At 50.0% G+C, this 20,553-nt stretch overlaps 1 protein-coding gene across 2 annotated transcripts in view; it reads right to left on the bottom strand.

Annotated features, from left to right (window-relative positions):
- Nucleotides 1–20,553, bottom strand: part of LOC144155500 (tubulin polymerization-promoting protein homolog) — a 53,954-nt gene that overhangs the window by 8,283 nt on the left and 25,118 nt on the right. Inside the window, exons 1-2 of one of the 2 annotated variants that reach the window (XM_077686987.1) lie at nt 13,982–14,489; nt 5,483–5,700 (exon numbers count right to left, since the gene is read on the bottom strand). In XM_077686987.1, coding sequence (XP_077543113.1) covers nt 5,483–5,700; nt 13,982–14,272 — 509 coding nt within the window. In that variant the 5' untranslated portion in view covers nt 14,273–14,489. Of the gene's footprint in view, nt 1–5,482; nt 5,701–13,981; nt 14,490–20,553 lie in introns of those variants that run through there. The other variant, XM_077686988.1, reaches the window with a different exon arrangement.

The raw sequence follows: 20,553 nt of genomic DNA, 5'->3' as shown, positions 1-20,553 counted from the left end.
ACCATGTGTCCTTTCCATAGGCTCCCAGCGGCAAAACTAGATGGCACTAAATAACAGTTCATTTACTAACAACCTACGCAAGAAGCTTTTTCGGCTGCTTCCGTAGCCGATCGAGAGAGAGAGAGAGAGAGAGAGAGAGAGAGAGAGAGAGAGAGAGAGAGAGAGAGAGAGAGAGAGAGAGAGAGAGAGAGAGAGAGAGAGAGAGAGAGTTGATTAGAATGCGAGAAGACTACGAACACACCTTCTGTTCTGACAGGGGGGGGGGGGGGGGGGGGGAAGGGGGGGGGTACTGGGTTGGGAAAGTGGGACGCGTCCATGATCCTATATGTATGTACCGAACGGACAGGCGTCCGCCCCGCCCACGGTCCATGAAATTAGGTAACATGTATTCGAAAGCCCGACCACAAAGCCAAGGAGTCCTATCCCACCAGTCACATGCGATGCTGCACGAGGACTTCAAGTCATCTTTCATAAAACTTGAACAGGCCTGGCGATCACCACTGAGGTCAGAGACCGCTGGTGATGGCACCAACGATAAGAAGGAAGAAAAAAAAAAAAAGACTCCGTGGAACTTTTTGTGCAGACTTTACAGCGCTCACAGCACGAGTAAAACGCCTAAATTCTAGACCAGATAACAAAAATTCCAGTACAAATTTACGCCCCCTTTCTCGGGACGCGCACACACAAACGACGCGCGCCTATCCCCATGCACAGCCGTTATTGCCCAAAATGAGAAAAATCAATTAGGCTTTTGTTGAAGGCTGATCGCCAAAAAAAAACGCATTCTCAACGTTACCATTAGCTTCCGAAAGCCTCTGGAGCTTAATAAATAAAGTATATTTTTAAAAAAATTCGCCCCACGGTTGCGCCGGTTGCGAACCGGCCGTTTCATTGCGGCACAACAAATTGTGGCGGTACACTTCAACGCAAACTACTGTCCGCTCGCATTGTGTTAAAGTAGACTAAGCACATATGCTACACGTAGTTGGATGCGTGTGGCGGTTTTTTGTTGCCGTTACAGACATTCTTAACAATGGCAAGGCAGGTGCATTACTCGAAGCACACAGTTTTGGGGCAGGCACATAAATTTCTGGGGGAAGCTGCAGCGCACACCCCAATGGACAGGTCGTTAACTTAAGCAACTAGGGTGCTTAACGACCTCCATTCGGACATATTACTTCTGCTGGGTTAGCGTCCCGCTTCGTCCCGCTTAACATCGGTCCTTGGCAGAACAGACGCGGTGTTCGGGCGGACGTCGTTAGCCAACCAAGTGCATACACCGTGCGCGCAGCAGATTAAGCGACGTTATTCTCTGCCGTGTCCGTACCTTCGCGGCCTACGCACCAAATCGGCTTTGCGAAGTAGCAACCTCGTGCAACGTAGAAGGCAGCATTTCCCCATGATGTACGACCACTTTCAACGGCAGCACCGTACGTCGCTGCGTAACAGCTTGCAACTGAGGGGCCCTTTTATTGGAGAGTTCCGTACACCTATAGTCCCGAATCCAGACAGGCCCCACAAAGCCAACATCCTCCTCGAGATTTTTTCTTACTTTTTTTGCGAGGCACAGAACTGCCAAGACTAATGCGAACGCTTTCCGCTTAGACAGCTTACACAAATGCGTGCAGGAATGAAGGTAAAGTTACGTACTGCTTGCAAGGCCGTAACTCCGTCGGTGTTGGTAAAGCAAACACTGTACTACTACATGTGGCGAGATCAGCAACTTAGCGCGTGAGCTAGGCAGAAGTGAAAACCATTCGACGTCTTTGAAAAGAGAGAGATGAGCGATTGCTGCGCAATACTTGCAGCAGCGATAGAAATGTACGGAAATACGCTGACTCGTGGTGGCGTTATTCGCCGCAAAGAAGGGCTGTTGTACTCAGCAATACGAACCGTAAAAGCGCCTCAAAAATAATCCAAACACCAAAAGAAGAAACGCAACCAGCACCAACGATTCTGGCCTGTGCCCATCTAAGATTACTAGGGACCGTATTTTAGGCAAATGCCTATTCTGTCCCTTGCGCTCATGTTGCACCACTTTGAGATATGAGCATGAAGTAGAAGTTAAGGACTTTTATAATGTTGTTATAGTGCCTATAAATGCCTATATTCAAAATCGGCGCCTATATGTACGCTATTTAGCCTCAAGTTTCGCTTTCAAGTGCAGTTCGAGATCGTTATTCATGTTACCGGGCAGTGTTTACTGTTCGGAGTTGTATTGGGTTCAACCTCGTCCTAGCTATTTCAGTCAACTCCGGGAAAACAACTGTTAGTATAGCAGTGGACTGGGACGCACGTTCTCCGTAGACAAGAGGCACAACTTTGAATCCAGAAATCTGGAAATGGTAATTGTTTGCCATGGTTTCTACAATTTTCACAGTGATTTTTAAACAACGTTCCACGAGCTTTCCAAACTGATTTTTTCGAACATATGCAGTCGCAACCTCGTTTTTAGATTGACTGATTGATTGTAGGGTTTAACGCGCCGACGCAACGCAGGCTATGAGGCGCGCCGTAGTGGAGGGCTCCGGTTTAATTTTGATCACCTGGGGATCTTTAATGCGTGCCGAAATTCCGTAGACACGAGCGTTCTTGCTTTTCGCCTCCATCAGAAAAGCGGCCGCCGCGGCCAGGAATCAAACCCGCATCCTTGTGCTCAGCAGCGCAACGCCTTAGCCACTGAGCCACCGCGGCGGGTTCCTCGTTTTTAGAACAAATGAGTCCAACTATTTTCAAAGCAACGGTTCAGCATCAGACAACGTTTGTTACCAGATCACACCTATATTCAACAGCCAACGGTGAAACATCACTGCGCAGCTGAATTTCCTTAGGCCTTAAATTTCACGCTTCCGACGGTCTCTAAAACACACCACTTTTCCATAAAAAAAAAAATTGGGGCAGCTTCGCACTAGTGGCGCGCAGACTGGGCAAACAGCGAAGTAGGCGGCCCCACCTACCTTATTCTTGGTTCGGCTAAATTTACGCGTGGTTAAGCTTGGAGATTGTGCTGCTGAGACCAAGGACGCGGGTTCGATCCCGGCCGCGGAGGCTGCTTTTCTGCTTGAGGCGAAAAGCAAATACTCAGGGCCTCTTTTTGAGCGCACGGCTGCCCGCCGGCTGAGCCCCGCTATCTCTCTTCTTGCGCCAGTCGAACTTCATTTATGCCACGCGTTCCCCGAGTAGGGTTGGGCCTGGCAGCTAGACTAGCTCTCGACGCTTCTGGAAGCTGGGCCCGACTAGAGTTGAGCCTTGCTGGGAGGCTAGGACTGGAGGCTACCGCGTGCCCTCCTCGCCAGGAGGAACCACGTGCGTCTTTTTTTTTCTTTTTTTTTCTTTTTTTTTTGCTGACGCCACCGGACCCAGCTCAAGCCTAAACAGCTCCGCTGTTAAAATCTGTTCGGCTGCTAAACGCCTTTTGAAAAATGCTCTTCAAGTCTGGGGAAGTGTATTTGGCAGTGTTGGGACGCGTTGCTTGAACAGTTCGGATAATGTCATTGTATATGAGAATATTACTAGAGTTGCACCTAACAGTCCTCATGTGAAGAGCATGTTAATTTCTCGATAAACTCGTCTCTCTTGCGCTTACTATTTGTGTCTGTTCTTATTGTGTCGTAATTAGGTTGCGTCAGGCAGACATAATGAAGCGCTTTTTTAATCAGTATCCCCAGCTCTCAAGTATTCTTTTCATGCACGTTTCACTGTATCCGACACTCGATCAAGCGACCGTGGCCATTGAACATGAATGCGAGCAGTGCGCTTGTTGGATTAAGCCAATAGATCGTCCTTGTCCAGCGGCCTTGTGGGACAATTGAACGGCTATGTCAAACTGTTGCTGTATATGTGCTATCATGAACAATAAAACTTTTCGTTTTTCTGTCGTAGATACAGGTCACGCACGCCTGATTTGAAATTATTTAAATTTATGTAAAAATTTATGGTGCCTATATCTACGATGCCCGAGGCCCAAAGCATCGTTTTGCCTGCCTCTTTTTGGTACTTAAAACGTGCGTTTTCAATACTTAAACATCCGACCTTTAAAGATTACATTAATGGCCCCGTGCCAAGTTTCTCTTAGGATCATCTATCTGTATCCGTCGTTGCGCCGAGCGATGTTCCGTTTTAAAAGAGCCGTCATGCCTTTTTTTTTTTCTTTTTGTGGGCAAGAATTAAAAAGAAAAAGCTTCAAATATTTGACTTTTAAAATACGTATTGCTGCACCACAATTTGCAGAAAGTACGGGGGGATATTCCTTCCTCGTGACGTCAAATTAAGTGCAATTAACTGGACACAGGCGCGCCTAACCTGCGCTGGGGCTGGACCCTCAGTGAGCTTCCCTGCGCAAACATCCGTAATGCGGGAAAGTAAGCTTCGACAGCAGCCTGACGGCCCCATTTTCCGTGTGAACTATTTTTCTGTTTGTTTGAATTGCTCCTTATCAATCGCAAAGCTACCCATCGTCTAGATTTACACTATTATACCAATTAAATGTCTTGGCTTAGCCAATTACTCTTTTTCACTTAGCCAATTACTCATTTTGTGGGGGTACTCGCGAAAAAATGCTTATGCATTAAAATGCTGATGATGGGAGGGTCCAAATACACCAGCTGAAATGCTGGCGCAGCAGGGGTGGGGGTGGGGGCGACGACTCAACGTTAGACCTAACGTCACACTTTCAGGTCTAACGTCGTCAACAATTACCGACAGCTTTTTACGTAAAATTAGTAAACCGTTGCTAGAAGCATCGTTAGGCTTAACGCTAACGTCACCTAACGGTAAGCCTAAATAAAGGCTTAACAAGGACGATTGGCGAGTGCTCTTAGCCACAGTAAGGGAGAGAGGAAGGAAAACATGCAACCGAAAAAGGGTGATAAAAAGGTCCAAGTGTGGCCGCGTGGTTTGTCGCCTTGCGTGTTTCGCGGCATGACAGACTCGGCAATAGTAAACTCGGGGACGTAACTTAGCGAGAAGAGATGCTCACGCGTTCCCACACCATAAGGGAAAATTGAGGTGCCCCCGTATATATCGTTGTTTTTTATTCACGCCTCGTTCGCAGTGTAACGATGTCAGGCGCAATGTTTAGGTGCGATATCTAGGGAGGTACATGGGGGAATCTTCATCTGTTCGAGATCTCGCTCCACGGCATATCAACGAAATTTAAAAAAAAAAGCGCGTGTCTGTCGTGTCTATGAATAATTGTTGTCGCTGAGCAAGTACGATGAGAATCCCGCCCGTTCTGCGCCAATTCGTTGCGTACAAGTCTTCTTATAAAGGCCACCCGTAAGTGTCTGTAGTATTGAAATAACATTTTTGATTACAGCTACCGAAAATCCGCAAAGCATAGAAACGCTACATAGAGCGTAGCCAAAGGGGCCACAACATGGACAGCTCAAACGGCCGCCACTCTGCACAGCGAAATGAGGGGCCACACGCCAGAGCACGTGTGCGTGTGTGAGTGGCGGCGCGGTCGGTTGCGGGCACTCACTTGGCGACCTGCTTGAAGTAGATGCCGGTGTCGGTGGTGGTGATCTTCTTGCCGTCGATGACCTTGGCCTGCTTGAACCACTTGTCGCTGTTGGAGAGGGTGATGGCATCGCCGGTGCTCTTGCTGTCGCCGAACTTTGCGAACGCCTTGAACTGGCCGTCGAACGACGTAGGCGGCACCGGAGAGCCCGGCGCAGGTGACTCCGGCGGCGTTGCCATCTGCGCCAGGCCAGATGTCAGGCCAGAACTCGTCAGTGACGCGTATGCGCACGGAGTCCCAACAACTCAGTATCGATACGCGCGTTGGTCAGAACAGTTCCAGCGACCACTTCCGGATACTAGCCAGTAGCCTCACCTGAACTTCCCGAAGTCGCGGAACAAACAAAATGTTTGCGGAAATGAAGTTACCGCGAGGAGTCAAACAGAAACACCAACTTAGTAATAAACAAAATCGAAATTATGTGCCAGAAGGCTGCGCTGCAATATATATGTTACACTCTCCTATTTCAGGTATGCCCGTTTGCAGATACTAGTTGGTCTCACGGTATAGTGGGGAATCAGTCACGGCAGCCAGTGCCGACGCATGGCCGCCGCTGTAACGCAGAGTGAAATCGAAGAAATATTGTACGGCGTGGTACAGAACCGCGCTTGAGGATGAGGACGTTATTGTGTGCCTATTTAAAATGCCGTAAGCCACAAGAAAAAAAATTTAAAGCTGTTCCACTCAAAGTGAAAGCTGTCGGAAGTGCAAAGCAGTGATTCGCCATATTGGGCTGTAGCGCCGTTATCCGCTCACTGTATACTACCAATGCAATTCATATTCCCCGGCACCGCAGTGCTCGCGCGCCCCCTGCCTGAAACTGCGCCAGAGGGAGTTCTGTTCTTTTGTGTGCTTGCTTTTCCTCCCGCACGTGCCGGCGTTGCACTGCCACTTTTTGTCGTTTACTATCGTAAAAGCCAACCCAACGAGCGTTACGAACTAAACGAACGCGGGCGCTGCGGGTTAATTGCGTATATTTTGCCTCATATGAAGCTGTAGTTTTCTTTGCGCTAAACAACGGGAAGATGTATGACAAGCGCCAGCGGTTCACGTGTTTCGAATGGTTATAACTGTTTAAACCGCTTGGCTTTCGAAGCCTCTGCGGGAAGCCCTACGACGGTTCGCTGGGCTCTACTGGGGTCCGTTATCTCGCTGCGTCGCCTGATTCCGGCAGTCGTTTGACATCGAGCGTTACAGCCAGCTACGACGTTAAGGCGAGCCCCTAAAGTGCTTTGCACTTAATAAGAGCTCTTGGGGGGGGGGACTGACACGTTCTTCAGCGTAAATATTAAAAACGTGTGCGCATGCACGGGAAAGTACGAATTTTGTTTCTGGATCATTGAATTCCTTTCTTAGCTATTTATGCATGGCTACAGCCCGACCGAACGAAACGCGGGCAAGAAGCAGACGAGAACGACTACTACCAAGGTGTCAACTGACAGACTCCTGAAAGGAGGACCTTTCTCCAGAGGCCGGATTCCTGTGGCCCCAGTGCTAAGCAATAATGTGCTGAGAAAGATCGACAGTAACGCTGATGGCTACATTAATTACGGTAGCGTCATTCCGGTTTGAAGACGATTGCGTTATTTTTGTGGATTTCCTACCGAATTCAATCAAAGCTGACCTACCACTGAATATGTTCAAAGCTTTCTCGCAGGGCTGTGGGAATCGTGGAGATCTGCGATACCGATCAAGTGCGCGCCACCAGGAGGGGACGCAGCTAGCAGACGACGTGCCGGCCACATGACGTCAGGCGGCGACGCTGCGCCTCAGCAAGCCTTTTACCAAAAGGGAGATGCAGCTGGAGATGACACCATCGCTCCGTGCGCGCGGACGAGTGGGGGTGGTCCGCAGATGCGCGGGTCGATGAGTTGGACATAAGATGGCGACTAAAGCAGATAAAACGCATCTACGGTGGGAGCTGTCTTTGCAGGGAGCCGTCTGTGCCTCCCGTCCCGATCATGACCGGATGGCATGAGACAGCCTACATGAGACAGAGGCGTGGCACATGCAGGCTCCCTCAATGGCGTGAATAGTGAGCGCCATGGAGCTTCGTGCTCGCGTGCTTTTTGAAAAATCCAAAAAAATAAACTGCTCTGCTTCGGCACTACTGTCTACTCTGTTCTAGTATCAGCAAACCTCGTTGAGCTGCCGTACGGCGGCGCACATGGCTGACGCGCCGGAAGCTAGCGTGGAGGCCTATGCCGGAGAGCTGGGCTACATCGCAGTAAGTATACCCACCATACTCCACAGGGCCTAAAGGTATGGCCTGAAACTACCGTAAGCAAGAAAATTCGGTTTCCTGGCTTTACGTTCAGGTCACAGTCTATTATGGATACGTTTGTTGGGAGTACTCCCCTCGAATTCAGTCAGGACTCTGACTCGCGTCATTTTAAAAAAAGTCTGCGATTAGCCTTAACCAACACCCGCTGCTACGAACAACACTATGCTTGAGAGCTTTTCTCCGTTTCAAGACACATGTACATATACAAGCCACGGGCTGATATGTGCACTAATCACGACAACTGACCTCGTCTACCGACATGCTTAGCTCTCCGTACTCGATTTTTGAAGTGCGTCGTGAAAATAGTCTGATACATGACCCAGCATATGAATTGAATATGGGTACCTTTGGGGAAAATATATACAAATTATATTTACGTGAATCTTTTTTTTTCTGTACCTAGAAAGAAAGCCTTTTGTCAAAAGCGCCTACAGAATGGCATTCGAGTAGTCCCACAATGATTAGAACTTAGTCTTGTCTTTGATCTTGCACTCTTATTTTACCGGTTACCGTGGTTTTTCATTCATATTTTAAGCTGAAAACGTGCCATGCAATAAACAATTGCACTTCTGATAATGAGCGCATTGGGAACTTCCCCATGAGACTATTAAAGGGATGGCGTAATCGTACCATTTGTTGTAGCGAAACGGTAAAGCCAGCGCCCTATGGCTTCGTGGTAGAACTCTCGCGGGTCGCTATACTTTTATCGCCGCCATGTGCACAATAGTGTCGCTCCTAATCTGATTAGCGAAAAGATACAGCGGAAAGAGACGCGTACGTGGCAGCATGCACCCCTTTCGTCCAACCTGGCCGATCGGCGAGAACTAAGATGATCCGGCGCCTCCGCACAAATGGTGTCAGAAAAAACATGTGCGAGACAGTGTTAAGCGAAAGTGAAAACTATAAATCTTTTTTTTTCCCCCGTTCACTTATTCACTCTTTTGGCGCGTACCCGCTTTCCTCATTTCCCCCACTCTCAGACTAGTTAATGCGAGTTTCTGGGCGAGTATGTACGTGACACACCACGTAAATCGTTTGTACTTGTCATTCCTTTCCGACTTTTGCTTATATTTTGTGCTTTACACGTTATGCCGCCCTAAAACAGGCAGTCGAATAACGTTATGCCTCACTCAAACATAAGGCGGTCGAAGGAAGACAAGAACCACTACATCAGTGTCTAAGGCTATTTACGCTGCAAATGCCGTGTACCCGGCTATATCAGCAGTGACAGTCTGCGGCAAGCACCCGGACCGGGAGCACTTGAAATACTTTCAATAATGGCCGCTTCTACCCAGAGAATTAGATCGGCGCATTACCATTTAGAGGCAACTCAGCGGCTCTGATGTGAGGGCAGATAATGATAATGTTTAAAGGCATCCTCTTTGGATTGGGGCGATGTGAAACGCCACCTGACCTGCGTACCAGAATACACTATTGTTCTTTTGCCGTTTTAAACTAAGCTTCGTATTTACATGTTAGGTCAAGGAGGACAACACGAGAGCTGTGCTTGTGTTCCTTGACCTGAGTCTCCGTCTTTCAGGTTGCATCGCTCTAACCGGCCATGAACCAACCAGCCCAAAGCGTACTTTGCTGCTACCCAGCGCACTGCGATTCGTTGCCGTTTGTAGGGGGAAGGAGACTCAAACTCCCACGACGGTGACCAGTCCCGTGTCGCTGCGCATCTGAAAATTACAACGCGTCGGCTTCACTTCCCGCGCTCAGCCTCTCGCAAGCGGTCCGTGTCTTCGGGCATGTCGGGTGCCGTCCAAGCTACTGCGATTCGCTACCGAGGAAGCGGGTTTCAGCGTTCGCGACGGTGGCCTCTTGTTGGGTCGCAGCTGAAAGTTACAATCTAGCCTTGCATCCCACGCCAACTTGGCATCTCCACGAGTTATGTGTACTAGAATATTTTTGTACACTCTACCCCAGCTGTACCCGTCTTTGCACACGTCATAGTTTCGCACGACACAGGCGCTGTCCCACAGCGCCCTCTTATCTAACAACGCGGCGTCAACGGGGCCGAAACTTAGTTCGCTAAGCATCTGTAGCAGCAATATCAACGCCTCCACTGTTCTATTCTATAGAACACTGGAACTACGACCGCACCAATGGGATGCAGAAGACAGGCCTTGCCTCTTTCCCTGGTTACATTTATCGGTAACAGCCACCGCATGCGAGCACCATGCATGTGAAACGGAAGGCGCGAGGGAGAAGGAAGGGAACAGACACGAGGCAAAGTCTGTTTCGTTCCTCCGTACTCATTCCTGGCGCTGTCAGGTCTCTTAGATGTGGTGAACCAACTCGCAGCTTACGGCCGCATCGGGAACAAAAGCGCCTTGAGGCAAAGCCAAATTTATCGCGAATGCTGTGCAAAAAACGCTGTAACCCTTGTTTTATCAGAACTATCTGGCCAAAAATTATGCGACGATTGATTGATCGAGTGATCGATAGTCGATTGATTGATTGATTGTGGGGTTTAACGCGCCGAAGCTACACCAGAACTGTGAGGGCCGCCGTAGCGGAGGGCTCCGGATTAATTTTGACAACCGGTGGATCTTTAACGTGCGCCTAAATCTAGACACATGGGGAAGTTCGCTTTTCGCCTGTATCAGAAAAGCAGCCATCACTTGGCCGAGTTTCATTTACTTATCATAGTTAGTTCACGGTGAAGTTGCAGACGTTGCGGCATTCCCGCCTGCTGTCGACACAAACCACGACTATATACGACTCTTTCGGGACCGTGAAAAAGCTTCTTAAAATGCGGGCGTCGTAAAATCCGAGCAACAACAATTACGCTATGAAAAGCTTCGCTATGAAAAAATTCAACTACAAACTAATGCTTTAATATCTCGGAAACCCAAATGACTAAAAAAAGTAAATGATGAAAGAATAATGCAGTTCAGGTGCCAATCACGCTGTAAATAAAACAAACCTTGTACTACTGCCGCGATTCCCGCCAGCCAGTGCGAATCACGGCACACGCGATCACGAGCCTAAGCCTGTCTGAGTGACCTCGTTGGCAATTCACTGCTGAGTGGGAGAAATGTACACCTTGCCCCTACGACCGCTGCTAACAAGACAAGAAGAAACGATAGCAAGGAGAGAGGGAAAGAGATTGTGCAGAGGAGCGGGCAGCTGCTGGAGGGGAGTAACGAAAGATGAGACGGAGAAGAAAGCTATGCCGGAGAGAGCCGATTGAGCAGGCTCAAGGTCCGCGGAACATGCCCGCGGCACTTTCATTTCGTCCGCCGATCGGTGCGCGCTTCTGTGGGTCGTCGGATAACACGGGTCAGGCATGGAATCGCGTCGGATAACCGAGAATTTTAACGCATTGTTTATGCGAGGACTTCCCCGGGACTCGACTTTTCCGCCGTAAAACCCGGGTTGTCGAAAAACCCGGGCCATATAACAGGGGTTCCACTGTATATGGCCATCTACGGGAGGATAATGGTTACACAAACAGGCTGTGACTGTTGTTTCATCAAAACTAACCTGGAACAAATTATGGGACAATTAACAGCTAAAAATACTATCATCACGCCGAGTTTCATGTACTTTTAATAATTTGGTAGTTCACAGCGAAGTTGTAAAGGTTATAGGATTCCTGACTGCTTTTAATACAAATGGGCTTCGACGGGAGGGAAACAGAGCCCCATGTTTGTCTTCTTTAGGGTAAAACTCCAGTCCTCCCAAGTTTTAAGATAATTAACTAAGGATTACACTCAATGGCAAATGAACAAACATGTTTTACTTCATTCTGTAAGTCCTGTTTTTTGTTCCTACGTCGTTGTCAACTTTTCGCGCCCAGTTCTTACAGAAACGTGAACCAACTCGCCCAACAACACGTTATATTAAGATATACTTTGTTTCGTGCACTCCTTTAGAGTGCGCCCCGGTCAACCGTGTTTTGTTTCGGGTACTCATTTGGCTGTGCTGTCCAATCACGTTCGCATCATATATAGGGGTCGAATTCGAGGGCGCAATGACAGCTTCGCTGGCATTCTACTTTCCGAGTGGACCAGCCCCAGTTTTTTGTCGTCCATGCGTGGTTATCGATCGCCAAATCCAAACTTTTGTTTTACCTTCTGCTGACGAGACTCATGGTAATTTTTGTGCTCCGCTTTGTAGATGAAAAAAAAAAAAACACGTTTCTTTGATTTGTCCAAATAAATTAAACTTTTGTTTTCTAGTCCGAAAGCAAAATTAGCTCACCTCGGCAAATTTCGCCGATGTAGGAACTCAAACTCTTCGAGACGCCATTCGTATTTTCGGGGTTACAAGTCGTGTTACAATTCAGCGCGCCGCTGTGCTGCAAACTTCCTGCAGCGCTCTTGTGCTTTGAGGCAAAGCCACCACTACGTGCGCCTTCCACGTGGGCGTCTCTCTGTCGGTGACTCAAGCTTGCAGCGACTGCCAACAGATCCCAACAAGTCGCAACGTGCCTGGGAACGGCCGGATCGCAGGCGCCTCGCTGTCGGCGTGATTGAAACTTCGGCAGCTGCAAACGCGGCAGGTATAGACGTAAACCGGCGGGGCGGACGCCGCATCGAGATCTCTTTCTCCTCCCTAAGACTCAGCGTGCACCACTACTTCCGACCCCTCACGAACTCTGGAAAGAGTGTGCGTGTGTGCGTGCGTGTGCGTGTGAGCGTGAGCATGTGTGAGCGTGTGTGAGCGTGAGCGTGTGTGTGTGTGTGTGTGTGTGTGTGTGTGTGTGGGTGCGCGCGTGCGCGTGCGTGTGTGCGCGTGCGCGCGTGTGTGTGTACTATGTTCGCGCCGTGTGCAAAAACAGGGGGAGAACTTGTTTGACCGTTGGCGCTTTGGGTATAAATACGGGGAACCCCGTGCGCAGATCATTCGTTTTGGAGCAGCGAATCAATGCTATCACTCTGCTTGAGTCCTGTACTGTAACCTCGCCCGTAAGGGCATTGCTCTTGTATTTCCTCGGCTCATCTCCCCACATGCAGTAAACCAGTTAAGTTTGCCTTCGGCTTCTGGTCGTCACCTCCAAGGCAGCAACATTCGCTGGCAGCTCACCACCACGCTACCTCACGCATGACGGAGGCGACGGAGCCCGGTGCTGGGACGCCTTCCCGAATGCAATAACGGGTTGCCAGCGGTGGGGTGGCAACTTCGCAACATTCACTTGCGCAAAGGGTAATATCCACTGCAGGGAGGGACGACGCGAGTACACGGCGGCCACACGTTAGGCCTAACGTCACCCTCTGGGGTCGAACGTACTCAACCGGCATTCGCAGCTCGACGTGCAATAAGTATAGACGCTGATTGGCATGTCGGTAGGCTCAACGTTAAGGTTACCTAAAATTAGGCCGGAATACACAACGTTAGGCTTAGCGTGACGCTTTGAGGTCTGACGTCGCCAACCGGTACCCATTGTAAAAAGTACCCATTGTATTTCCAGCTATTGGTACCGGTTGACGTGTGAGATCTCTTAGCTCCGGTGCATACCTGGCAATTGCTGCTGTTATTCTGGCAAAGTGTTACATGCTCACAGAGTATCACATAGTACTTGCAATGGTGAATTATACAGCGGAAGACCTCAAAGCGAAACTTCAGGACTAAACTCTGACGCATACCCGGCAGGTCCTGTTGTTGGTCGCACACGCACACGCACACACACGCACACACAGTAACACATACTCACAGTGGTAAACTGGACAGCGCTTTATAAGGAGGCATGCATGCTGCCTTCGCACGATATTTCGTGGTTGGCCCAGCCAACCACGAAATCTGGTGCGGCTCAAATTTGTTTAATCTGGTGCGGTTAAAAAAAGATTATGCATGTGCGCATGTTTAAGGACACGCCGGTTCTTCTTTTTAATCATTTTTTATTGTGCTATACGTTACAATCCGACCTAGTAACGTGCAGGCCCTGAAAACAGTGTGAACAGCTGGTGCCAGCTGTTCACAAATACTACCTTTGAGCCAAAGGTAGTATTTAGAAAACTGCGATAGACGGTACTGCACAGGCAACGACTGCTGTGCGGTGGAACTGATTTTGAGGGGGAATGATTGAGAGGGGTACCCGTAATGCTGCTGCGAAAGCAGCGCGGAGGACTGTAACCCGGAAATAACCCAATTCTACCCCCACCCTCGGCGCGTACTCGAAAGCGCGAAGGGTTGGCCACGGGAACGTCGATTGCGTTCATACTCACGGACATGCGCATATCGTAGAACTCCTCTCTCATAACCCTGCGCACTTCGTCCACAATCCGCTCCTGGAGGATGTGGAACTGCTCCTGGATCACGCCCAGGGGCCAGTGGATCTCGTCGTCGGCGGTCGGCCTGCAGGTCCGTTCGTCGGCCGAGCAGTTCTCTTCGGCATCCGACTCCGAGGCGCCGCCGTTGTCAGCCTCCGCAGTGGCCACGTCTGAGACGAAGTCCTCCGCCATCAGCACTTGCATACGGCGCGCATCACGCCGGGGCCCCGTGTCGCCTCTGCGCATCTTGCGACCCGCGTTCGGTGATTCTGTTCCGACAAGAGGCGGCTGTGTCCCTAGCCGGCCAGGGAAGGGCGGCTCTCGACTCGAGTGCGTGGTGGCCAGAGGCTTCCAGCGTTCCTCGCGGTGCGCGGCGAGAAAGGCTGTACAACGGCCCAAGGAAGTGTGTGAAGTTGCCGGCTCCACAACGCGGTACTGAGCCGGTTCGGAGGGGGAGCGGCGCGACGGCGGAGGGCCACCCAGCCACTGAGCCCCGTATCGTCCGTATCGTCGTCTATGAAGACGGCCGGCCGTGCGATGTATGCAAAAGCGTTTTTCACACTTCAAAACGAGCCACTCTCTCCGCGCAGCGGGCCTTCAAGCGTCGCAGCACGCCTGCGCGGAGTCGTGCATCTTCACATCGTATTTCTTCCTCTCTGCTTGGCGTTCAGGAAAGGCGGATTCAAGGAGAGCTGCCCCAAGTGAGAGCGGTCGGCTGCACCGGTTAGCCGGGCGATTTTCGATTGGTGGACGAGGCCAGGGCCGCCGCAATTACGGCCCCGTCACGTTCGTCTCGTCGTTTCAGTTCCACACAAATGTGCTATCACGCCCAACATCTGGGCACGAAGCGCGTGACACGGAGGATCAAGTTAGTCCGAAAAAAAAATGAACAAGATAAAATTTCAACCTAGCTTACCTTACCTATACCATTGAGACAAGGCGTGAGTACGTTGGATGTATGCTACCGCGTCGTCGTATACAAGTGTGCAAGTACCGGTTGATCTGTTGAGTCGCGGTTAAGTCCCAAAAGGGCTGAACTATAACATTGACGTGTAAAATGAATCCCATCCTGCAGGCTTGGCGGAAACCGAAACGGCCGTGCGCCGTGGTTAGCTCCTTCGCCACTTGACTAGCAATATTACTTCACGCGCTGAGCACGAGGACGCGGGTTCGATTCCCCGCCGCGGCGGCCGAGCAAAAAGATTTCGGCGCACGTTAAAGATCGCCTTGTGGTCGAAATTAATCCGGAGCCCTCCACTACGGCGCGCCTCATCTCCTTAAACCCCACAATCAATCAATATTACTCCACGCGTACGTCATGGTGCAGCTCAATAATCATAGCCTCGAAAAGTCTGCCGTTAGCCAATAATGAAGAATATGAAATTTCAAATACCTTAATCAAATATTATTTCAAGAATACAAACATTATATTGTATATGCACTCATACTCTCTCTATCCCTCACGCAACATACCCCCCCCCCACACACACACACACGCACGCACACACACACACACACACACACACACACACACACACACACACACACACACACACACACACACACGCGCGCGCGCGCGCGCGCGCGCACGCACGCACGCACGCACGCACGCACGCACGCACACGCTAATGTGTAGAAGTACCATTGGCGTACGCGAGACGGGGGTGGGGGGCGGGGCGCAACCCCTTCTTTCACGCAGTTTTCTACATCTAGGAGCAGTGGACGCGGCACTGACTCTGCTCATCACCAAATAAAGACTGCCGCGTTATTACGCCGGCAGCGATGCAGAGGCTACGTCGTCTGCTCCCACACCCACCATCAGCCATTTAGCAAAACCCCCGACACCCCCAAAACCACGCCCCGAAGCTACCTGTTGGCTCTGAGACACGCGACGTAGTGGAGGGCTACGAAGTAATTCGAACCACTTGAACATCCTTAGCGATCGCGCTGGAGTCTCATGCACAAGGGCATTTTCGTTTTTCACTTCCGTATAAAAAACCGCCGCCGCGACTGGGAATCGAACCCGTGCCTTCATTCTCAGTACAGCTACGACTTCGGCGCTCAGCCATCGCAGAAGGTACAGGTGCTCCAAAAATAATACGGAGTACGGGAGCGGTGGCCGGAGCGGGCAAAACTAGAGTTCCTGTATATAGCTCCCCAAGGTAAGCGATATACAGGAACTCTAGGCAAAACTGCATGCCAGCGCGATCTATGCGTAGATGCGCCGCAGATAGCGAGAGTGCGTGGGCACATCCGGCTTGCCCCTCTCGATGTTCTGACGCTCGCCTTATCGCCGGCTCAAGCGAACAGAGTTTCTTACAGTATACTTACTAAGAAACTCTATGCAAGCGAAGCCGCGCTGCTGCCACCCCTGCTTGCCAGGGGCGCTTTCGGAGCTTCATGAAGGCCTGTTTACGCAGAGACAGCGAAGAAAGCATCAAAGCATCGTCTTCAGCGGGTTCCGCTTTCTGCTTCGTCATAAATGCCACCTATTTCACTATGCGGTAACGGAACGAACGCGGTCAAGCAACACGCCTAGGGAACGCACACTGCCGGACAGTGAAAGTCAGATGGCATTGTCGGCGAAGCAGACTGCGTGCATAAAATGTAGTTGAGCGCACGCAAAACTTCGCAGACAAACGAACAAGGTGCCCAGCTTCTGAACCGCACGCCAAAGGTGCACATACGAATGTATTTAAAACGTTTTTACAACCTTGAAGTGAATGCTTGCACGAGTTATTTACATCCCAAATTCAGATGTCTTTAGAACATAGTCACAAACGACAGAAACAACCTCCGCGAGCGACCCGGATAATTTTATTGGTGTGAGTAGTACGCTCGGGGATGGCCGACGCGATGAACGTGACCGAAATTTCACCGCTTACTAAGCACATATCTTGACAAGAAAAAGGGCTGCTTCAGAATTTGCTTCAGTGGTAACCACCCTTGATTCATTTTTCCGAGCATTCTTGCAAAATATGCCCAATCGCTTCCTTCTCAAGCCGAGACACCCTTCATTTTTAAGGGAATTTGTGTAGGTTTGTGTCTCCCGCGTAGTAAGGTATATTTGTGTTGAACTGGACTCCATGGTATCACTTGCCAATTTATTTGATCGCTGATTTGTATCGTTAACGCAATGCCGCCAGTACGCGCATGAAATTTTGGTTTTTTGCTCATTTTTATGCGTTAGCTTAAGCCAAGCATTATTCTAGCCACATGATTCAAAATCAAGCAGATCGCGAAGCACGGGAGGCAGCCACAGTGAAATCGGTGGCATTCATGACGAAGCAGAAAGAGGACCCGCTGAGGACGAAGCCTTCTTCGCTGGCTCTGCGTAAGCAGGCCTTCATGAAGCTCCGAAAGCGCCCCTGGCGAACAGGGGTGGCAGGAGCGCGGCTTCGCTTGAGCCGGCGATAAGGCGAGCGTCAGAACATCGAGAGGGGCCAGCGGGATGGGCCCACGCACTCTCGGCGCATCTACGCATAGATCGCGCTGGCATGCAGTTTTGCCAGCTCCGGCCAGCGCTCCCATGCTCCGTATTATTTTTGGAGCACCTGTACCTAAGGTAAAAAATGCAGAAAAGAATCCCACTTCGCGCAAAAAAATAAACAAATAAAACTGTCCCACTCAACGTGAAAGCTGTAGAAAATGCAGAGCAATGATTCGCCATAATGGGCTGTAGCGCCGTTATCCGCTCACTGCTAACACCCAATTCAATCCAAATTTCCCGCCTTCGCAGTGCTAGCGCGCCCCCTGCCTGAAACTGCACCAGCGGGCGTTCTGTTCGTTTTGTACTTGCTTTTCCTCCCGCACGTGCCGACGTTGCACTGCCACTTTTTTTCGCTTACTATCGTAAAAACCAACCCAACGAGCGTTCCTATCTAAATGAACGAAGGCGCTGCCGGTTAACTGCGCATTTTTTTGCCTCAAACGTGCCTAGTTTTCTTTGCGCTAAACAACGGGGAGATGTATGAAAAACGCCAGCGGTTGACGAGTTTCGAACGCTGATGACTATATAAACCGCTTGGCATTCGAAGCCTCTGGGTTACGCCGCGACGACAGCCGCTACGACGGAACGCCGTGTGGCTCTACTTGGGTCCAGCGAGCGAGCTACGACGACAAGGCCAGGCCCTGATGTTCCCTGCACTTAAAAAAGAAAGAAAGAGAATATAGAGTTAGATTAACATCGCACCTCCTTCCGCGACACGTAAGCGCTTCAGCAAAGCCCACTTCTGCAAGATATTGGAAATTTCACAAGCAATGCAGAGAGGGGGGGGGGGGGGGGGAGGGGGGGGGGAGGGGGGGGAGGGGGGGGGGGGGGGGGGGAATGCCGTCGTGTACCGCAGTCATGCTCGGGACTCCAGCCTGCTGGGAAATCGAAGGAAACATAACATAAAAAAACGCAGCTGCTCATTGCAGCCATATAGAAGAGAGAGAGAGAAAAAAGAAAGACTGGCCACGTATTTGCCTGCTTCGCTTCAAATTGCGTCCAAAGAAGATAGGTTTCTGGCGCCCCTTCACGAAACCTTCTTATAAAAAGTTGCGTGGCAGGGACTCGCACTTTAACCCCTCACGCTTTTCCGCTCCCTTTTACTTCTGCTATGAGGAATTCAATGGAAGTACGGCTAGTGATCAAACTATACACACAAACAAGGCGAAAAACACGTGTTTTGACAGCACGGTTTGTGTGGTTAGGTGCTCGGGGTTTTGAGGCTAACCAGGCGGGGTAGTTGTTTTTGCGAGGGCTAGTTTTCTTAAAAGTTATGGCGTTGAGACTGTTTAGGCCTAGCTCAGTTGCCTGGATGCAACAGTGAAGATTTCAAGGAAAAAGCTGCTAAGATTTTACCTACGGGACAAGCTAATTATTGAGGAGTCGTTTTGTTACGCATTACGTCGCGGTTCATGTTTTACCATTTGATTTAAACAGCAGGGTTAGCGGGCGGAGTTGGGAATTCCACGAAGGTTAATTGGTTTTCTAAGTTTTATGCTGAAGTTAAAACTCTCAAATTCACGCTAAGAAGAGTGAGTGTCTTCGTGTGACCTAATGGGAGAGGTTGGTGTTACTTCCATGAAAATGTGACAAGGTTGTACGAAGTTACGCCGATAGAAAAAATCCCGGGCCGTCTCCACTAACGTGAAACCTTGAGAGGGGCGAAGCATGCAGTGTATAAGTGTATTCTTGGCGCCTTGGCGTTTTTGCCAACGGAGATGAAACCGTTTGGGGGTACACGTATACAGCTTTGCTGTAAGTCTCGTATCTTTGAAGCACGAGGCGATCTAGCGCGAGGTGCAAACGAGTGTCCCGGTGACTATATACCGTGACTACATGAGACGACGGCTACGACGATGACGGCTACGACGACGGCGACATGAGACGCCGAAAGCCCGAGCCCCGAAGGGGCTTCGCCCCTAAAATCTGGCAAAAAGAGGAGGTCAGGTGATATTTCAAGAGCTCACGCAGCAAGCGGTTCATTCGAGTGACAGACTAAAATTTTCGAGTTCAGATATGCCAAGAAGGACTATCCTCTTAATAATCACGAGCGCGTACGTGCAATACCTCTCTAGTGAATTGCATCTCGCTGGTAAGGGAGAGCTCGGACCAGAATAGCTGTAAGACGAGTTGTACACAGTGCAAATTAATCCAGGGAAATACTTTAGCGCATTTTTTTAGCCGCTCCAAACGTATTGAGCGCCTTACAGGTTCGCGTAGGGTTAATCTGCGATTGCAGACCCTCAAAGCCCAGGAGCATCCACACCAGCTTTTCTGGGCGCCTCGCACGGAAAGAAGAGACGTTGACGCACGTAACACACCTTATGCCCGCCCGACTGACGATGACAAGGAGAACCCACCGTGACCGAAGTTGGGCACAGCACCCTTGGCCTTTCAGCACTCGGTGTTGCTTATGATTTAGAGGAACCTTACATTTTCAAAGCGATACTGAGGAATTTATGTAATGAGTGATAGTGATGGCACCTCTAAGCACTGGAGCACGGCTCGTTCAATAATTCTAGCAACTTTGGCCGGGCGGCTGATGGATGAGGGGAGGGAGTGCATCACATCTCCCCCCTGAATGAAATCCCGATTACGCCACTGCATCGAAGGTAACATTTCATTGCTCTGATAGGTCCTTACTGTAACGCAGGTATCCAGAATTATACAATGCATTCACACGCTGATAATTACTTGGTGAATAAAAAGTCAGGGCTTGTCCGAGATTTGCACTCGGCACCTCTCGCACCCTAAGCCAGAATCATACCCCTAGACCAACGAAGTTCATGAGGATAGCTTTATGGGCTAGTTGGTGGGGAATCATGAAGGGGTTAACAGCGCACCAAGACGACGACACACAAGAAAGAGAAGACAGGACAAGCGCTGAACTACAACTGATTTTTATTCCACCAAGAAAGACATGGCAAGGGGGAATGTTCATTAAAGAAAAACGGGATCTGCATCGGGTCATGCATCGCGCCTATTTTAAGTGTCTTCTTTTTAGCCTATCACGATCGTGTTTTATGTGAGAATTTAT

Source organism: Haemaphysalis longicornis, unplaced genomic scaffold, assembly GCF_048455015.1.
Source record: "Haemaphysalis longicornis isolate Haplotype H1 unplaced genomic scaffold, Haemaphysalis longicornis Haplotype H1 scaffold_1, whole genome shotgun sequence".
In the NCBI taxonomy this organism is placed as follows: Eukaryota; Metazoa; Arthropoda; class Arachnida; order Ixodida; family Ixodidae; genus Haemaphysalis; species Haemaphysalis longicornis.
The sequence above is the reverse complement of the archived record's forward strand: the minus strand, read 5'-3'. Positions and strand labels throughout refer to the sequence as shown.